The following is a 20,157-nucleotide window of genomic DNA, read 5'->3' as shown; positions in this document are numbered from 1 at the left end:
TAGTCATTTGTTAGCATCTTGTGCGGCGCCATCAAAGTCAAACGACAGTGACGGCGGAATTTATGACATCGAATGTGTCCATCAACAACCACCCAATTTTCCACCCATCTAATGCAACAACAACAACAACAACATGTACATACATTTTTATACACTTATACATATGTATGTACTTATATATGCGACCATGTCCCGTTATTGCATGTAATGTATTGTAATTTTATAATTTGTATGCGTCTCGTGTCTTCGTTCCTAATACACATGCACATACACGCCTAACGGTATGCCTTTTAACACATTTGCCTTAAATGCAATTGATTCTGAGCATTATAACAATATAATTATTTTACACTTAAACGTTGTAATTTTTCAATCGCATATATAACACTCATCATGCACGATAAGAATGCATAAAATGGCGAAAAGTTTAGAGTTCCGACTGAGTGGCTCTGCGCGGAATTTGATTTTCTATATTTTAATAATATGCAAATAGCTGCTCAGTAACGTTGGCTGGTAATTTTTATTCAATTATTATTAAACTATATATATGTTAAATTTCAAATGCTCTAAAGGTAAACTCTACAAGAAAGAAATCCATTATTTTCAAATAGATGGCTTTAGTAGTCTGTATCTCGCGTTCTATAAGTGCGCGCAGGTTACGTTATATGCCGTTAGAAAGATAAAGCTTTGTACTAAAGAAACTTCTCTGAAAGTTTTGTAATTGCTTGACTGCGTATTGCTTGAGCAGGCGGCAAAGATAGACATCCGTAAAGTGAAAATACGCCATATTTTACGGTGTGTCTTCAATAAGGACGAAAACGCAGGCTAGTTGGCTGAAAATGTGATCACCGTTTATGGACCTCATGCTAAAACAGCTTAGTACGCGAAGTTTTGGTTTCGTTCATTCTGTGCTGCTAATTTTGATATCCAAGATGCATCACGCTCTGGAAAGCCACTGAAAATCGCTAAAAAAATGGAAATCGTGGAGTCGTGGTCGAACCACGTTGAGTTCGCGCAAACGGCGGTTAAGCCAGGCTTGATGGTGTGGAAGGTTTTTATATATGTTTGATGGAATTGGTAGGAGATCATCTACTGTGAGAAGCGTAGCTTCTACGACCAAACTCTACATTCGAACCTGTATTGTCAACAATTGAACCGTTTGAGGTTCCTATGTATGCAACCTATAGTCCAGAACTGGCACCAAGCGATTAATATCTTTTCCTGTCTATAGCGAATATATAATTTTGTTGGTGGTGAAATGTTTTTCAAAACCGACTGTCTCAATATGTTGCCAATGCGTCAGCCTGCAGGCGGTTGCACTTAGGCAATAATTAGGCCTATTGTTCTCCCGGGTGGTAATCAAATTAAGATTTATCCAGCAATTTAGTAAAAAATTTGATTTTTTCCTAACCAGTTGACTAATGTTTCTTAAGTTTGAGCCGTGGAATATATCCTGTCTTATTCGGCTGAAGTCTGGGCATTCGATATCTACTTTTTCGATTTCACCTCTTATAAATCTTACGGGTAGATACCCTGTGATGATCCCTACAATGATACTAAATTCCCTTTTGCCTAAAAGTAGTGACTCTTTGGTCTCTCTGGGTAGACAACACTACCCCAAAGTAACTTTGCGATATGCCCTATGTTGTTTGTATGCCAAGAACTGAAGTGTTCCTCTAGGGTCCATTGCTTTAAACAACCATTGAAGAGTCTGAATGGTCTGGAACAGCTTAGGGGAACTGTGTTTCCAGCTGCCCCCCAGCGGGCCACTTCGTCTGCCTCTTAATTTGCTTTGCCAATAGGGACAGGGCTTTCTATAGGAGTGACATTATGAAAATACCTTCAAGTTGACAAAAAGTTATAGAACAAAACGGTGCATACAAGTATTTGACCTAAATCGTATGATTTTAAGGAGTCCTTGAACTTTTTAGATAATGAAAACCTTTCAAATAACCTTAATTATGTTAAACTTAAGGGAAATTCTATAGTTTAAATCTCAAATCGTTTGGTTTTCAACTTCAATTATATGTCAATAAATATACTTTACATAAAACAAATGAAAATATAAATCGAATAAAAAAATATTTACAGTTTACCAGTTAAATTAAAAATTCTTAGCGATACATTTTAGCATTGTTGTATCAAAGATCGACTATCACACTCCAGTCACGAACCGAAGTGCGAAATGGTTAAAGCCTGTTGCGTAAATACGCCCAAACAGACAGCGACGTCGTCGACTACCGCCAAAGCTTCGTACAGCCGAAATGCATTCATGCATTTTCTAAGCGAATATAGGCGCGTCTGCAATCGCCGATCGCCGGCGTGGTTGACCGCCACAGAAGCCGGCGAGGTATGGTCGCGTATGCCACTTAATGATAAGTACTGTTATATTGAGGCCGCACGCAACGCTGGCTATGTGTATACGGCACGTGATCGTCGTATGAATCGTGTGATGCGACATCTGCGTAAGTCTCTGACAGATAATGAACATCGCGTCGATTTGATGCAACTCTCATTGGCCGTTAAGCAGATGCAGTTGTGGAAAAGAAGAACGCTGGATGAAATGTGTCGATGCTGATGAGTGTTTAAGGCTGATCCGATACGCTACGGTAAGGCATGCCACAAATGTCAGTAATCGTATGAGTGTTGTTGTGTATATCATTCGGTAATGTCTCGTCTTTTGTGTTAAATGTAAATTCAACGTTGTAATTAAAAATATATTCCTAAAACATAAGATGGTGGGTGCATTACTAAACTCTACGGTAATTCTGAAAAATAAAGAAATAATTCGAAATGTTAGATTATGTTTCACAGTTGATCCAAGCGCTGGAGATTATGGGAATCTCATTTGGGGAGTTGAAACGCCGGTTATTTGTGATGCCAAATGAGGATGGTGACTGGACTTCGAGCAGCGAAGAGTCATCAAAACTACTTTTAGACGCACACTTTGCAAGAAATCAATGCACAGATGAAGTGCCCCTCGGAGGTCTTCAGAAGGGCGGTGCAGCCTTTTTAGATCTTCTGGACGCGCGCCCCCTCGCATGGGTGCTAAATTCGTTCGAACCATTCAAGTTCGCGGGATCTGATGGTATCATACCTGCGCAATTTCAGCGGTAGGTAAAAGTGTCATCTAGCTGGTTGGGTCTCATCTACGAAGACCGGTAAGAGCTCTCATGTGAATGCCAGGGACTTCAGGCTGGAGAGATTTATGAACCTGCATCATACCGAGCGACATGATATTGGAAGCTCAGCATGCCTACAGCACAGGCAGGTCAGTAGACACTGCTTTACACGCCGTCGTGTCACGGCTGGAGGGAGCCCCCATGCATATTGAATATGCGGTGGGGATATTTCTTGACATTGAGGGAGCAATCAACAACGTGCGGTCGGACGCAGTCATTAGTGACCTGGATAGATTTGAGGTCGAAACGAACCTCAAGCATCTCATTTATTGTCTTCTCTACGACGGCGCTGTCGCGGCGAAGAACTGTCATTGACTATGAGCTACTACCCTACGGCCAAACTCTTGATTGAATTGGACCGTCCCAAGGAAGCAATCGCTTAGAAGTAGAGAACAACGCCAAGCCACACACCGCGATAGGGACTCGCCAGAAGTTTCAGGAGCTTGGTTGTGAGGTTCTCATTCATCTAATAATCTGATCTTGGCACCAATTGATTTCTCCCTGTTCCATTACCATAAAACGGTGCTTATTTAACCTAATCTTGGAGTATCATTAAATACTCACTAATTTAAAAATTTACAAATTCTTGTTTCGGTTTCAACGATGTGACAGTAGTCAATTTCAGCTGACGTGACACAAATAAATTCCATACATATATACCATTATGTTTAGGACGAAGTTAGTATACTCGTACTTGTAGCCAACCTTTAGCAAATGTCTTTCGTTATGTAATTTCGCCCAAATGCTTGTGGAAATTTTGTTAATTTCGCATTTTTTGATGTAATTTATTGCCACATGATTTGCATGTGCGTACGAAGGCAACAGCATGTGGCATGTCTTCGCTACACATACTCTAGTACACATTTTCGGGGGCACATCTTTAAGCAACGACCGTCAACTGCATAACTGGCACGTAAGTTAGTGCGTGCAACTTAAATTTCATGCAACATATTTTGCATTTGCATTTTTAGCTGCTTTTCCTCTCGCTTCCGGTTTCCGGCTGCCTAACGTATTGCGTGCGGCGCACAAGCACCACAGGTGCCTCCAGTGGCAGTTGTGACAAGCTGTAGTGAATTTCTATAAAGCAGAAACGAAAATATTTATTCCAGCATACTCGAAGCGTAGCCGAGCTGCCACAGGCAATGATGCAACTACGCTATATTGCAACAGCTCGTTTACCGCAATTTTATCCTTACTCAGTGCTTCTACGGTGTGGCAGCGCAAAGGGTTGCTAGTTGCAAGTTATGTGCATTGCTGTCAAGTGCTTTGCATTTCGCCTGCCACATTTAATTTGTTGCTTAGGAATTTCATTATATTTTGCATTGTTGTTTATTTTGTGCTTGCCACCCAATCGTTTTACCTTCAAGCATGCACACGTTCAAATGGCATATTGATTTTGCTTTCAATCACTGTGTGTAGAAATTTAGTTGGGTGAGTGATCGTGCTATTCACTGGCAAAAGCTTTGTACAATTGCTTCAGCTTTACTCAGACAAAGTTGTCGTTAAACCAGTGGCTGACTGAAGCTTTCGGCAGAGCTTACTCTAAACTTTAGCTTCTAATACAATTCTGACAACAGTTAATTGCGGCAATTAAGAGTGAATTGAGTTATATTAATTCTATAACCTCATTCACTTGTGCCCATTATAGCGTCTTCCTACTGTAAGTGTCTCGTTTGGCTGCCGGACTACAGCGGTTTTGCAAGAAACTGCAAGGCTGTTGAGCTTGCTACGTCGGGTACTTCAGTCGCATTAGCTGCAGAATGGACAGGTGTAGGAACTTCGCTGGCTTCCTGCGACTCACTACTGGATGTTTGAACTTGAGTTGATCACGACAAGCACCGTTCAGCGATTAATAACTGTGCAATCGCAAGGTCCTTCTGGTGCTGGATACATCGTAAGGTGCCTAGTGCGCTCTACGCATTCAGCAAAGTTCATCTTAACTAGTTGTCGAACTTATTACTGTCCACTGTTTCATCGGTATCCACGCGGTATGATTGCAAATTTTATCAGATGCCAGATACAGCGGGCATTTGGTTACTTGGAAGCAGAAGTGATGTAATCAACTGAACACTGCCTTCTTGAATGTTCCGCCTTTGTCGGTTCAAGGTTAAAATAACTCGGAACTTATACTTTTAGATAACCAGATGAACTAGTGGAAATAGCTATAAAATACATAAGAAGATTTCTGATAAGTTCAAAGTGCTTTTTCGTAAGTTAGTGGCTTCAGACGGCCTCTGATGATTTGCTTCTGCGCCTCTATTTTGAACCAACCAATCAACCAATACGGCGGGTTTCAAGTTGTAAAATAATAAGAGGCCTGAACTTACGAACTGATAAACTTGGATAAACGATTGTCTTATTCCGACTCATGTTTGTATGAAATTTGTTGAGTATTATAGTAATAAATATATACATATTTACATTACGTTAAAGAAATACCATAACATATTTTTGCAATGTCAGACCTTTTGGCAGTTTTCGTTTACTTTAAAGCGAAAAACTTTCTGACATCCTTCCTAACCTACACATTTTTCCTTGACTACGCCTTTAGCCAACTTACCACGCCGCCGCTGTTACTATTGTTGTAATAATTGTCATATTTTTGGTGGATATTTGTAAACAGGAGCATTCAGCCTGGTCGTCTTCGGGTTTTTGCGGCTTTCGCATTTTTCGGCAGCATCAAAATTCTGTTCGTCATTCAAACGGACAAAAAACGAAGGCCACGACAAAGCAGACGTCTGTGGTTATAACCTGTGCACACGCCTTGAGCGTTGAAAGCTTCCGTCATTGTGTCGCTGCGCTGTAGATATTTCGTGTCACACTTCTTCAGTTTGGCCAGGGTCAACTTCGGTAGGGTTTTAATGTTGTTTTTTTACTTTTCGTTTGCATATTTTTTATTCGCTTGCTTTGTCTGTGATTTCGGCATTTTATCGCTTTAAAGTTTAGTTTTTTTTTTTGTTTATTTTTTTAGCGTCTTTACTTACAATCAGCCACAAGTTTTGTCGTACCGACCATCGGTACGAGCAATAACACGAGTATGAAATCTAACGGTATGCGCTACAATGCAATGACAAAAGCGAAGCTAAACAAATTTGCCATTGCAAGAAAACAATGAGTGTTAAAAAGTTAGTAGATAGAAGAAGAAGAAGAAGATGAAGAAAAGAAAGCAGCATCGAGCAGCAACTTGACTTATTTATCTGCGTCCACTATACAAAACTTTTAAGCAGGGCTTTGTGCGTTCAACGTCGTTTGGTCTACAAGTGTACATTGAGTACATTGTGTACATAAGAAAGGGAAGAGTGAGCAAAGTCTGAGTACACAAGTGGCGGATGTGTATTTTTGTTTGTGTGTAAGGCGAAAAGTAGCGCCGAAGAAGGCAATGAAGCTTTCATGAATAAAAGTCTTGAGTGCAATTCTCTTTGTTATTGTGCTTCAGGGCCCAAAGGAATTTGTAAAGCTAAAGTAAATTTCAATTTGGAGTGAGAGTAATAGCAATATCTACGAGTATAAAGCGAAAGCGAAGTGAGTAATGAAAATGGCAGAAATTAGGCTTGAATATGCGCGCATTAAAAAATTGTTTCGAAAAAGCTAAAAAGTTAATAGCAAGAACAACAAAAACACGAAAATTATTTTTGGACTACGCTTAAGGGGTTCCAAAATTATTCTTAAATTGGTAGAATACCGAAAAACAATATATTTCCTCTCCAGTCTGTTATAGTGCCAAAGTGTTTAGCGCTCTCAGCTTCATACTTCGTATTTTGGGAAAGCAGATGAAGATCTGTTTTTAGTTTTTCAGATAGCACGCGTTCACGTATCACTGTCACACGCATACACCTAGAAGCCGCTTTTTCGTACCCAAATATTATTACCCCGAACAGAGTCTTTTAAGTTTACCATGAAGTTTGTAATAATGACTGTCGGTATATACGCGAATTAGTCCCTCAGTTTTTGAAGTATTGATTTGAAATTTCGCAAGCGTCCTTTTCTCTTCAAGAAGCCGCTCATTTGTCGGAACGGTTGATATCGGGCTAATACAAGATATAGCTGCCCTACAAACTTACCAATCAAAATCAAGTTCTTGTATAGAAAACTCTTTTAATTGGCAAGATATCTCCAGGAAATTTTGCGTAAGTTATTAGCTCAGGCGGGGCTATAAGTTCTGAACATATTGTTTAGATCGGACTACTATAGCATATAGCTGCCATACAAACTGGACGATCATAATTAGGTGTTTGTATGAAACACTTTTTTATTTGTCAAGATATCTTCAAGAATTTTTGCATAGATGATTAACCAAGGTAGCGCTACAATCTCCAAACAAATTGTTCAGATCGGCATACTGTAGCATATAGTTGCCACCTAAACTGGCCGTTTAAAATTAAGTTAAACGATTTTTTTTATACCCTTTTACGCTTCAACAAATGCAGCTGGGTAGGAGATTATGGCTGCGGACCAGTTGAGGTTAAGGTTATTTCTAGTTTTTTTTTATATTATATAATATCTACACTAAGACACATGTTTAAGAGACTCTGAAGAAGAGAAACACGATTTCTGCTTCCATATTTTCAGAATAAATTGTCAAAGCTAAGTAAATTTTTGTTTAGTTTTTATGTTTTACTAGCGTCAAAATGCAGTTCTCTTGATAAATATACGAGTATATGACAAATCTAAGCGAAATCAGGCCATATACAAGTACATATATGCCTTTTAATTGACAGTTTGTCTATTGCGCCATCTATATTCATTTAATTTTGCATTTAAACTTCTCTTTAAGGGCAATTTATTTAACGTTATTTCATTATTAAAAGTTAAGGCCAGTAGAGTCCGAAAAAATGCTAAAATACATATTTATATATATTATATAATATATTATACAAACTTGTGCGCCTAAACGAAAAGAAAAAATAAAATTTTACTCATCAAATTGTCATGTCACGTATACGCCACGGGGTACACATGTTTGTGCCATACTTATATACATACTTATATAAGCACACATTTTTGTTGAATGAAAAGAGCTAAAATGATGCCGATGAGTTAAACAGAGCGCAACGAAAAGTCAATTCAAGTGGATTTTATTTTTAATAGCATATTTTTCAAAGCAAACAACAATAACAACAACGTGGCCAGCACAAAATGTTCACGACCACCACATTTGTGCAAACATACACACACACACACTCTACAATAATATAAACAGTTATGTGCACAAAAATGCTGAAGCTGAAGCTGACTCGCACGAGCGTACGAAGATAAAATCAGTGTGCGGAAAATTTTGGAACGCAAGGAAGACGCCGACGTCGACGCTGACGCTGATAAACGAAGTTTGAAGAAAATACGCTGAACATGGCAATAAAATAAGTCGAATGAGCAGGATGCTAAAGATGAGGAGCGCCGGCATTAACTGATGAATAAGCCGCAGTTGCAGCCGCTTCCATTGCCGTCGCCTTAGTTGCGGCGGCAGTGCCGTTAGCCGACTTCCGACAATGATGACAAGGGTGCTTTGCTGCTTCACTGACTAAATAAAATTGGAATTTATTACTTTGAAGCGGGCGCAACATGAGCGTCAAACATACATAAATGCATACTTGCATATATACGTACATGCATGCGATATATAAACAAACATATGCACATGTAGAGAGTGGGAGTACAAGCAGTGAGTGTGTGGGTTGTACGCATTAGCAAATCGCCGTAGATAAGCACAAGAAGAAGCGCTGTTAAGCGAGGAAGAAAGGATTTGCAAATTTATGTGCGTGAGATTAAATTGGCGCTTGTAGTTCATTGAAGGAAATTACAAGCAAAAACGCTGAAGCGGTGAAAAATAAAGCGTTCGCTGCCTTGGCAATGAAGTTGATTTAAGTGAAATCGGCGGTTTTGAAGTAATTTGAAGACATTTTATGTAGTCGTTGTGCAATCTGCAAGTAAATTAGATTCTACATAAAAGAAAACTGCATGAAAATTTACAGTAATCTTACGTTTTTTATACTGTATCAATTTGTCTCCTTTATATTCATATGTAAAAATTTCATCATGCTCATCTTTATCACCTATCAGCTTTATTTTTACATTTTTTTTTATTTATTATAACCTGAAAGGGTGTTAAAGTATGTATATATATATATATAAATGACGAACTCGGTCGGTTTAGCAATGTCCGTCTGTCTGTCTGCATATACGCGTCTCTTATTTTTTGAGATATCTAGCTGAAGTTTTGAAAATTTTTTTTCTCAGCCGGAAGCCGCTCGTTTTTCGGCACTGCCGATATCGGACCCCTATAGTATATATGTAGCTGTCATACAAGCTGACCGTCGAAAATCAATGTATTATATGAACTTTTTTTTATTTTGCAAGATATCTTTACGAAATGTAGCATGCGTTATTGTCCAAGATAATGCTGCAATCTACAAATATATTATACAGATCGGATCACTATAGCATCAAGTACTTGTATGAGAAATTTTATTTTTTATTGAGGGTATTATGAAACCGTCTCTTTTTCCTTTTCCCATCTGCATCCCTATCTCCCTTTTTATTTCTAACTCTATTTTTATCTCTATCTCTATCTCTATCTTTGTCTCTACCTCTATCTCTACCTCTATCTCTATCTTTATCTCTATATCTATCTCTATCTCTATTTCTATCTCTATCTCTATCTCTATATATATCCCCATCTCTAACTCTATCTCTAACTCTATCTCTAACTCTATTTCTAACTATTTTTCAATCTCTATCTCTCTCTCTCTCTCTATAGCCCCATCTCTAACTCTATCTCTATCGCATTCTTTATCTCTGTTGACTTCACTTATTCTTTCACCTTGGGTGCGGTGTTATACTCACTTTTTGTCACAATTGTACTACTTTTAGTAAAAACCTCTTTATTTAATTTTTTTTAAACTTTATTATTGTAAAAATATATTTTTTTTCTTTTGACACTTTATAATATTAAAAAGTTCACGTTCTTAGCTTTAAGGTTTTAAATAACCTGTCATACACTTTCAGTTTTTGTTTAATTCACTTCTACTTTACTTCGATGATAATCACTCGGCCGGGAACGTTTTGATATAGAACCTTATAGGTCATGGACGAAAGCGAAAAAAGAGCGCATCCCGGTCTGACTGGCCCTTTTGTTCATTCGGGTGGTGGAAAAGACGGTGGTTGCAGTGTGGGTGTATAGTGTGGATGTATAGTGTGGTTGGTTAATTGTATATGGTTGTGTTGGTGAGTGATATGGTGTGTTGTAGGTGGTGTATGATGTTGCATTGTGTTATGTTGTATGGTATGATGTTGTACAGTGGTTGTGCGCTTAGTTGTACAAATGCCGCGGGATTAGAAGTCGCATGAACATCCCGGCCCCCCTAGGCGAATTAATTGCCTAGAAGTCTCTGCAACTGTTGCAGAGTGCTCACTACGGCGTTCAATCCGGTTGCCCGTTGCCGCTGGTTGCGATGACCATAGGGTGGTGGAGGTGGCCGCGAGCGTGCCCCTCTGGATGGCTTCGGGCGATGTATTCTTTGGCGCTGGACGGGATTCCCTTGTTGTCTGTGCCGGTGACTGGTCTGCGTGGTGGACGGATTTGCACGTCGAGGGAATCGATGGAACAGAGTATGATGCGGTCGTTGGCAATATTGGCACGATCCGTCGGTTATACACTCAAAAGTGGAGTGACTATCTGCCAAGCAAGTCATACAGTGTCCGTGGGCTCTGGCGATCTGTTGGCGTTGAGCGGGCTTCATGCTTTTGAAGATGGTGCACCTCTTCAGGACGTGAGGTCGATGGCATAGACTGCATCGTGGAGGCAGATGCTCATCAAACTGCTCCTCGTTTGCATCCCTGACTGCTGCTGCAGATGATTGGCTGTGTGGTGCCGTGGCGCTTTGCATCCTTGGTGCTGCGATGGGTGGACCAGATGCTCTAGGCGCAGCAATTACGGACCTCACAGTCTTGGGAGCGCTGTGTATATCTTCTACGTCCATTTCTATTGGAATAGGAATATATTAAAATATGGTTTGGCTCATAATTTTGAATTATGATATTTGTTACTTGGCTTAAATATATATATATATATATATATATATATATGTATATGTGACTACATATGTTGTCGTTAATTTTTTAATCGCGCTTGTTAGTGTTAGATTTGCATGTACGGATTATAAAACGGTAGTATTTCGAGTTAAACGAATTAATTGTCGGTTTTGATTTTATTTATGCGCTTGTCTTGGCGGGGTTTGTGTAATCGCTTCTTCGGTGTTCGGAAGAAAACACAATTTTACTAATGGTCGAGTTAGTATACCAGTTTGCGTTCGTACGTCTACTATTCTTATGTGACCATCTCGTCCCCGATGGACCTTTTCAATGCGGCCTAGTCGCCATTCTGTTGGAGGAAGGCATTCATCATGTATGATGACGCATTCGCCCGTATTTGGTTCCTTCTGGATCGTTTTCCACCGATGTCTCTTATGGAGATCTTTAAGGTAATCTTCCTTCCATCTAAGGCTGAATTCATGATGAAGTATCTTAATTTTTTCCCATCGGTCTATTAAATTGAGTGAGTCTCCTTCTGCCTCAGGTATGGCGAGAAGTGGAGCTCCTCTGAGGAAATGTCCAGGTGTAAGAGCTGTGAAATCGGAGGGATCTTGCGAGAGTGGTGAGATGGGTCTTGAATTTAGTACGGCTTCTATACGAGCGAGTAGTGTGGTAAATTCCTCATAATTGAATTTATGATTACCTGCCGTTTTCTTTAAATGGGACTTAAAGCTTTTTACAGCTGATTCCCAGAGTCCGCCCATGTGGGGAGAACAGGGGGGTATAAACTGCCAATCAATTCCTTGTGGTGCATATTTTTTAACAATTTCTGGGGAGACTTCTTTAGTAAATTTTACAAACTCTTTCTCTGTGGCTCTTTGAGCTCCGATAAAGTTTTTCCCATTGTCGCTCATCATTTTCGATGGAAATCCGCGTCGTCCGACAAAGCGTGCAAATGCTGCGAGAAAAGCCGCAGTAGACAGATCTGAACATAGCTCGAGGTGTACTGCCTTTGTCGTGAAACATACAAAGACAGCCACATACCCTTTTCTGAATGAGGAAGACCTTAACATAGAGGCCTTTATCTGGAAAGGTCCAGCAAAATCGACCCCAGTAATGGTAAAGGGAAGAGCAAAATTGCAGCGTTCAGGTGGCAAAGCTGCCATGATCTGCGTGCGTATTTTGTGCTTGTACAATGTGCATTGTTTACACATAAAAATCGTTCTTTTAATTTGTGGCTTTAGGCGCGGTATATAAAATTCTAGTCGGACCATTTGTTGCATCAAGCGATGCTCACCATGTAATGTAAGTTGGTGAAGATATATTAAAAATAAATAAGTAAAACGGGATTTCTCGGGAATTATAATGGGATGTCGTTCGTTATAACTAAGGCTGGAATTCACTAGTCTTCCATGTGCCCGGATTAATCCTTTAGTGTCCAAAAAAGGATTTAAAACGAGAAGTGAGCTTCCCTTATCGAGGGGTCGTCTTTCGACTAACTTTGATTTCTCCCGAATGAAATAGCGAGTTTGTGTATAGGTAATTAGGATGACCTTTGCATGTTGCATGTCGGAATGCGTTAGTTGTACGGAAGGATCATTGGTTATTCCTTTAACCTTTTGTTTGAGTCTTTGGATAAATTTAAACATGTAAGCGACTACTCTTAGTGCTTTTGGGAATGATGAAAATCGATGTAATATATCATCTTCATCAGGAGTGATATGAAAGTTTTCAATTCTCCGAGTTTCAGGAGCTATTATATTGCGAGCGGGAGACTTTGGCCAGACTTCTTGTGATTCTGTTAACCACGTAGGACCGTTCCACCAGAGTGTAGTGCTGGTGAGATGAAGTGGTTTGCAGCCTCTTGTCCCAAGATCCGCTGGATTATCTGCACTTGCAACATGTTGCCATTGTGCTGGGCCAACTAAGTCTAATATTTGGGATATACGGTTAGATACATAAGTCTTCCAGGTATATGGTGGTTTTTCTAACCATGCTAAACTATTTCTGAATCTGACCAAAGGTACATTTTATGATTGGTTAATTTCAGATGGGTTTGGACAATTGAGACTAATTTTGCTAACAGAAGTGCACCATTCAGTTCGAGCCGTGGCAGGCTGAGTGTCTTCAGCGGAGCAACTTTGGCTTTGGCTACTAAAAGACGTGAAGATATTTTGTTATCATATTCAGTGCGTACGTAAACTGTTGCACAATAGGCCTTCTCAGAGGCATCACAGAAGCCATGTAATTCTACATTATAGTCAGGTGCGAAATTTACCCATCGAGGAATTCGAATTTCCGAGATGGTATGTAGATTGTTTGCAAATTGAACCCACTTTGTTAAACGTATGGGTTTTACTTGCTCATCCCATTCAGTGCCGTCTTGCCACAGTTCTTGAATGAGGATTTTTGCTTGAATCATTATTGGCGAAAGCCATCCTGCGGGGTCGAAAAGTTTTGCCACCGAGGAAAGTATTTGACGTTTGGTTATGGCGGATATTGCAGATATTGACTCAATTGTATATGAGAATTGATCTGTTATCGCATTCCATTGAATCCCGAGAGTTTTTGTAGTACTGGCCTTTTCAAATTTAAGGAAGTTAGTATCTAATAAGTCTTTCCCTTTTATGTTTTTTATTATCTCAGGATGATTTGATGTAATTTTCTTTAGGGGGAACCCGGCTGAATTTAGTGCTTTGATCACTTGAGATAGTGATTCGCAAGCTAATGAGAGGCTGTGACTACCTGATAGAATATCATCAACGTATGTTTGTTTTTGTAGCACAGAAGTTGCTAAAGGCAAATTTGTTTGACAGGTTTTTGCCACTTCATGTAATGTCCTAATCGCTAAATAGGGTGCACAATTGATGCCAAAGGTAACTGTTTTAAGTTTGTAGTCGCTGATTGGACTATTACTTGATTTTCGGAAGACTATCCGCTGGAAATCTTGGTCATCTTTATGTACTAAAATTTGTCTATACATTTTCTCTACATCTCCATTGAAAACATATTTAAACATGCGCCAATTTAGTATTAGCAGCATGAGATCAGGTTGTAATGTTGGCCCTGTGTATAGTACATCATTGAGTGATTTGCCTGAGCTCGTACACTTTGAGGCATTAAAAACAACTCGTACTTTTGTTGTGATTTTATCTGGTCTTATTACCCCGTGATGTGGAAGATAAAAAGATAGATATCTACCTTTAGATATTTTTTCATATGGTACAGCTTCTTCCATATGATTGAGGTCAAGATATTCATCCATCACGTCATCATATGCTGATTTAAGCTCGCTTTTCTTTATCAAGCTTTTTTCCAAGCTTAGGAATTGCTGGACTGCTGATATTCTCGAGTGGCCTAGAGCTATCGTTTCTGGAAAGGTGGGCTTGAATGGGAGTCGCACAACATAACGACCATGTTCGTTTCTTGTTGTTGTGGACTGGTAATAGGCTTCGCATGCCAGGTCTTCTTCTGAAGGTTTTGTGATTTGGGGTAGTTCTTCTACTTCCCAGAATTTTTTGAGTTGATTATTTAAATATTCGTTTGAAATATTTTCAACTTGAGTTGTGAAGGAGTTAATTTTTTCTGTGACTTGGCCACTTAATATCCATCCAAAGATTGTGTTTTGGGCTAACAATTTATTAGAGATTTTCTCTATACCTTCAAGAATTATTTGAGGTATTAAGTCGCTGCCCAATAATATGTCGATTTGTGATGGGGTATGGCAGTTGGGATCTGCTAATTTGAGATATGAGCATTTTTCCCACTGTTTTTTATTTACTTCACAGCTTGGAAGCAAATTAGTGAGCTGCGGTAGAACAATGGCTTGTGCATCTATTCGTATATCCGCGTTTGGAGAGACTATGGTGATTGGGCAAACTTTATTTGAATTTTGTATTATTCTTCCGCCCATTCCCGAAATTTGAAAACTAGAATTTTGGACTGGCAATTTTAGCCGATTCTGAGCTTTTGATGATATAAAGGATCTTTGAGAGCCTTGATCTATTAATGCTCTTAATTTGAATAAATCTCCTTTATGTTCTATAGAAATGACCGCTGTGGGTAAAAGAATTTTGCTTTCATTCTCAGAATGAAGCGCTTGAACTTTTGCTGCTTTTGAGCAACATGGGTGTTCCTCTTTATTTTCGGGATTCGGGATTTCGGGATTACCTGATTTGGTTGTCGCGACTAGGCCCGTGGTTTTATGTATATGATTTTGCTTCATATTTGTAAAATTGGTTATGTGAAGCAATGAGTGATGTCGTCGTTGACAGTACACACAACTGAATTTGCTTTCACAGTCTTTTATCCCGTGAGAGTTGGACAGACAGTTGATGCAAAGTTTATGTTGTCGGACAAGATTGTTTCTATCTGAAACGGACATTTTTTTAAATTTCTCGCAAGATCTTATATTATGTCCTCCTTTACAGATTTCACATAATGATTGCCAATGGTTTGTTTGGTTTGACACGAATGTTTGGCTTCTATTAACGTGTCTATTATATTGTGTGTTATTACTGACTTGGGGTTTAAAAAAGTTTTTATTTGAGTCATTTTGATGACCTTTTGGCTTAACTACCTTTTTATCTACTCGCTCAGCTATTTCGTACTGAGTTGTTAAAAATTCTTTCATTTGATGCCATTTTGGCGATTTCTTTCTTGCCACTAGTGATTGCTCCCATCGTAGCAAAGCAGCATCAGGTAGTGTCGCTGCGCAAATATTTACTAGGATAGGGTCCCACGATTCTGTGGATACATTTTGTGTTTCTAACACAGATAAGCAATTAGTCACTGTCGAGTATAGTTTTTGAAATTCTTGGCTGGTTTCTTGTTGAATTTTTGGTAAATTCATTAAAATAGTTATTTGGTTATCTACCAATACTCTTTCGTTTTCGTATCTTTCGACCAGTGCATCCCAAGCCAGATTAAAATTTTCGTCATTCAAAGCGAAACGCTTGACAATACTGCCTGCTTCCCCTTTTGTTTTGTACCTGAGATGGTACAGCTTTTGTGCTCGTGAAAGTTTAGGATGGTTGATATACACGGCAGTGAACATGTCCCGGAAGGACGGCCATTGATCATAACCTCCATGAAAAACTTCAGTATCACAAGCTGGTACTTTTAAAAATATACCTGTATCTAGGTTTTCTTTTGAATTTGTAACTTCTCTCGGAGGAGGAGTAGTGGCTCTACATGGCCTTAATAAATTTATTTGGTCTAATATCATTGCCTTCGTAGTTTCGTATTGATCGAGGCAGTTTTCATATTTGGCTGACGCCGAAGCTTTAATGTTTTCTGGAAGTTCAGCGTCGTCAGTATCTAATATTGTATCGTACGCTGTCAGAACGCGTGCCCATATATTATCTATGCTTTGAATTTTTAAATTTAGGACTGATTCTGTATTGTCGTTAATAGGCGAAGCCGAAAACCGTGTGCAGTATCTAATAAAACTGTCACTTTCAGTTATGAACCTTGACAGTGAATTGTCTTTGGTTCTTTTTTGTTTTGCACCCTGCTTTGAGCGTGTAGCTTCTGCGGGTGTGCCTTGTGCTTTATCATCATCAGCCATTTTTGGAATTTCTAATAATAGAGGTGTTCGTTGTTTAACCTCTTTTGCTTTATCAGATTGCATTTATAAATCTTTGAATTAAATTAAAAGCTATTAGCTAGCTATTAAAATAGTTTTGTATTAAATATTTGCTATAATACGGTTGTAGCAAAAAATTTTAGTTTGCTACCCAAAGCTGTAGTTAAAAAAAAATTTTTTTTTTTTTTTTGTTGAAAATAATTGTAAAATTAGTCTGTTGTAATTTTTTTTTTTTTTTTTATCGGACAAGTCAATTTATTTTATTAAAATTTATGTCCGTATTATTATTATCTTAAAAATTGCCGAAATTGCTTACTGGGTATTCGTTTCACTCGCGAATAATTTGTATATTTTGTATGTATGTATATTCGTTTTTATTATATGTATCTATATACATTTGTTTAAAAGGAACGCGAAAATAAAATTGTTCTTAACAACAAATGTATATATATCTGCATACCTATGTATGTTAATTTTAATTTTCATATGTTTGCATATGCTAATCCGTTTTGACCGTATACCTTTTAGTTATATTGACATGTGTACATATACATATATGTACATGCATACATGTAACGCGTTTTTGTAAAGTTTTGCTGAGAGCGCCTATATATATTTATATATATATAATTGTAAATATATTACTTTTTATGTATATTTTTTAAGAGAATATATAAGAGAAATGAAGAGCAAAAGGGTTGGGTTGCGGTATATATTTAGCGCGGGAAATGTGCCAATGCTTAAGAAAATATGTGTACATACATAAATGCCGATAATTGTATTGTTGTTTTTTTTTTTTTTTCTTTCTGCCTTTGCTTATATGTTCTGAGCGATCCTGCTTGTTGCTTTATGGGCCCAAGGGGTATCGCTGGAAAGTTTGCAAGTCGATGAACTTGACTTATAAAATTGTTTTTGTATTTTGTCTTGTGATGTGTTTGGAGACACGAATTAAGCAGGCAGGTATTTGAACAGTAATTTTTTTTTTTGAAACTTTTAGAATTAGCTAATTTATGTATGTACCATATGATTATGTAGGCAAATTAGAAAAGATGTTACTTGCGGTTAATATATAATATTTCGCGGCAAAGTTTTAAAGCCCAAAATTTTGTATTTAATTATAGGTATTTGCACATATGTATGTATGTATTTCTGTAATATATGTGAGTTTTTGTTAGCCTTTGCTTATGCGTTTTAAGCGATCCTGCTTGTTGCTTTTTTAGCCCAAGGGGTACCGCTGAAAATATCGCAAGTAGGAATACTTGACTTTGAAAAATTTTTATTTTTATTTTTTATTTTTATTTTTTTTTTTTTAAAGAATATAACGGTGTGTTTGGAGGCACGAAATAAGCTGAGGCAGGTACCGTATAATATATATATATATATATATTTTTTTGTTCTTTTTCAGTTATATCGTTCGGTTATTTATTTCCACCGAAAACCGATAAAACTGTATCTAACATACATACATATGTACATATGCGCATAAAATCAAATCGGAATGGACTCACTTTTTTTTTCCGCCAAGGGTTTATGGGTGGCAATACTTCCTTTCTCTTCTTTTTTTTATTTTTATTATGGGTTTTTTGTTGTTGTCTCCGGCGTTTTTCCTGTGCGTTACTGTCCTCCTCTCTGCTTGCTTGGTGGATTTAGTTCCCGTGCTTTATGTTTATTTTGTTTCTTAGTTTGTGTTAAATCGCGCCCGTTTTTAATTTTTTGGTCTTTTTTTTTTTTTATATATATTTTAGTTGGTTTCGCGCCCGTTTGTTGTAATTTAATTTAACCACTTAGTATAGTATGTATATTAGTACTTATGTTTTGAAAAGATTTCACTTTTTTATTTTATTTTTTTTTTTTGTGATAGGTGCCTTTCAAGGAGGCTCGAAGGACCATTTGTTGACTTCACTTATTCTTTCACCTTGGGTGCGGTGTTATACTCACTTTTTGTCACAATTGTACTACTTTTAGTAAAAACCTCTTTATTTAATTTTTTTTAAACTTTATTATTGTAAAAATATATTTTTTTTCTTTTGACACTTTATAATATTAAAAAGTTCACGTTCTTAGCTTTAAGGTTTTAAATAACCTGTCATACACTTTCAGTTTTTGTTTAATTCACTTCTACTTTACTTCGATGATAATCACTCGGCCGGGAACGTTTTGATATAGAACCTTATAGGTCATGGACGAAAGCGAAAAAAGAGCGCATCCCGGTCTGACTGGCCCTTTTGTTCATTCGGGTGGTGGAAAAGACGGTGGTTGCAGTGTGGGTGTATAGTGTGGATGTATAGTGTGGTTGGTTAATTGTATATGGTTGTGTTGGTGAGTGATATGGTGTGTTGTAGGTGGTGTATGATGTTGCATTGTGTTATGTTGTATGGTATGATGTTGTACAGTGGTTGTGCGCTTAGTTGTACAAATGCCGCGGGATTAGAAGTCGCATGAACAATCTCAATCTTTATCTACATCTTACCTTTATCTGGTCTTGAGAGTATCAAGTAAGTGAATCTGTAATATTTATGCTATAAGTACATTTATGTAAAGCTTCTTCATAATTCCCATTTTCAATGTATTCAGACCAAGTCGAGAGCTCCCTTACCAACACACCACTAATACTAACCACTGCCAGATGTCACGACGACGACAGCTTGACAGCTTTCCCTCTGTGTCATGTAACAATTTGTCATTACACATTTGATGCTAGTCTCTCTCATTTCGTGAGGCACACACTGACTCACACAGAATACGAGTATGCAAAATTTATTCTGCTCCTTTCACCTGTTTGCCTCTTCGTATCGTCGTATAGCACTGGCAAGGCATTCGATTTTAAATCAGGGATCATATTGCCGTTTGAATGGACTTGTGTGTCCAATGTGGACACACTCCAAACGCCCACACAGTTTATGACCTCAATACCTAAATACCCACCATCATCAGTCTTTCTGTCTGTGTTGTCCGAATTTTTGTGTTGACTGTTCTATTTCATTTTTCATTCATTTTTTCGTTTTTATGTTTGCATATATTCGTACATATTTGCTGATATGTTGGTGTCGCAATGAATGGGGTGGTCTCGAATGGGATCCTTTAGGCTAGTTTGGGTTGCGATGATGTTCAAATATCACTTAGTTCGGTATATTCTGATTTTCTAGTGCACTTACATACATATTCAATATAATTGGTCTGATATTTGTTGCTCAGAATTAAAGATTAATAATTGAAAAATAAAGCAGTAAACTATTTAATAAAGTTTGAAACAGTCATAGACTCGTTGAGTAATTAAATTCTTTAAATGTAATATTTTTCATTAAATCATATGTGAACACAACTCTGTGGTTGTGGTTGCAATATTTAATAATTCCATAT

The 20,157-nt window shown here is 38.0% G+C and overlaps 2 protein-coding genes across 4 annotated transcripts in view; both read right to left on the bottom strand.

Annotated features, from left to right (window-relative positions):
- LOC106614136 (uncharacterized) overlaps positions 1–20,157 on the bottom strand; it is a 65,931-nt gene that overhangs the window by 34,461 nt on the left and 11,313 nt on the right. The gene's annotated exons all lie outside the window — the stretch shown is intronic.
- LOC138856949 (uncharacterized) lies at positions 9,988–19,235 on the bottom strand. Of its 2 annotated transcripts, XM_070108064.1 has the most exons (2): positions 18,736–19,235; positions 9,988–11,160 (listed from the first exon to the last, which is right to left on the bottom strand). In XM_070108064.1, the coding sequence occupies exon 2, from the start codon at positions 11,156–11,158 to the stop codon at positions 10,550–10,552; it is 609 nt and encodes a 202-aa protein (XP_069964165.1). In that variant the 5' UTR covers positions 11,159–11,160; positions 18,736–19,235; the 3' UTR covers positions 9,988–10,549. The 2 variants fall into 2 exon arrangements, with proteins under 2 accessions (XP_069964165.1, XP_069964166.1); XM_070108065.1 differs by lacking the exon at positions 18,736–19,235 and having other exon boundaries at positions 9,988–13,238.

Source organism: Bactrocera oleae, chromosome 4, assembly GCF_042242935.1.
Source record: "Bactrocera oleae isolate idBacOlea1 chromosome 4, idBacOlea1, whole genome shotgun sequence".
Classification (NCBI taxonomy): Eukaryota; Metazoa; Arthropoda; class Insecta; order Diptera; family Tephritidae; genus Bactrocera; species Bactrocera oleae.
The sequence above is the reverse complement of the archived record's forward strand: the minus strand, read 5'-3'. Positions and strand labels throughout refer to the sequence as shown.

What these genes read in the sequence shown, in the direction of transcription:
- LOC138856949 (XM_070108064.1), bottom strand. Translation starts at nt 11,158, where the DNA reads ATGGACGTAGAAGATATACACAGCGCTCCCAAGACTGTGAGGTCCGTA.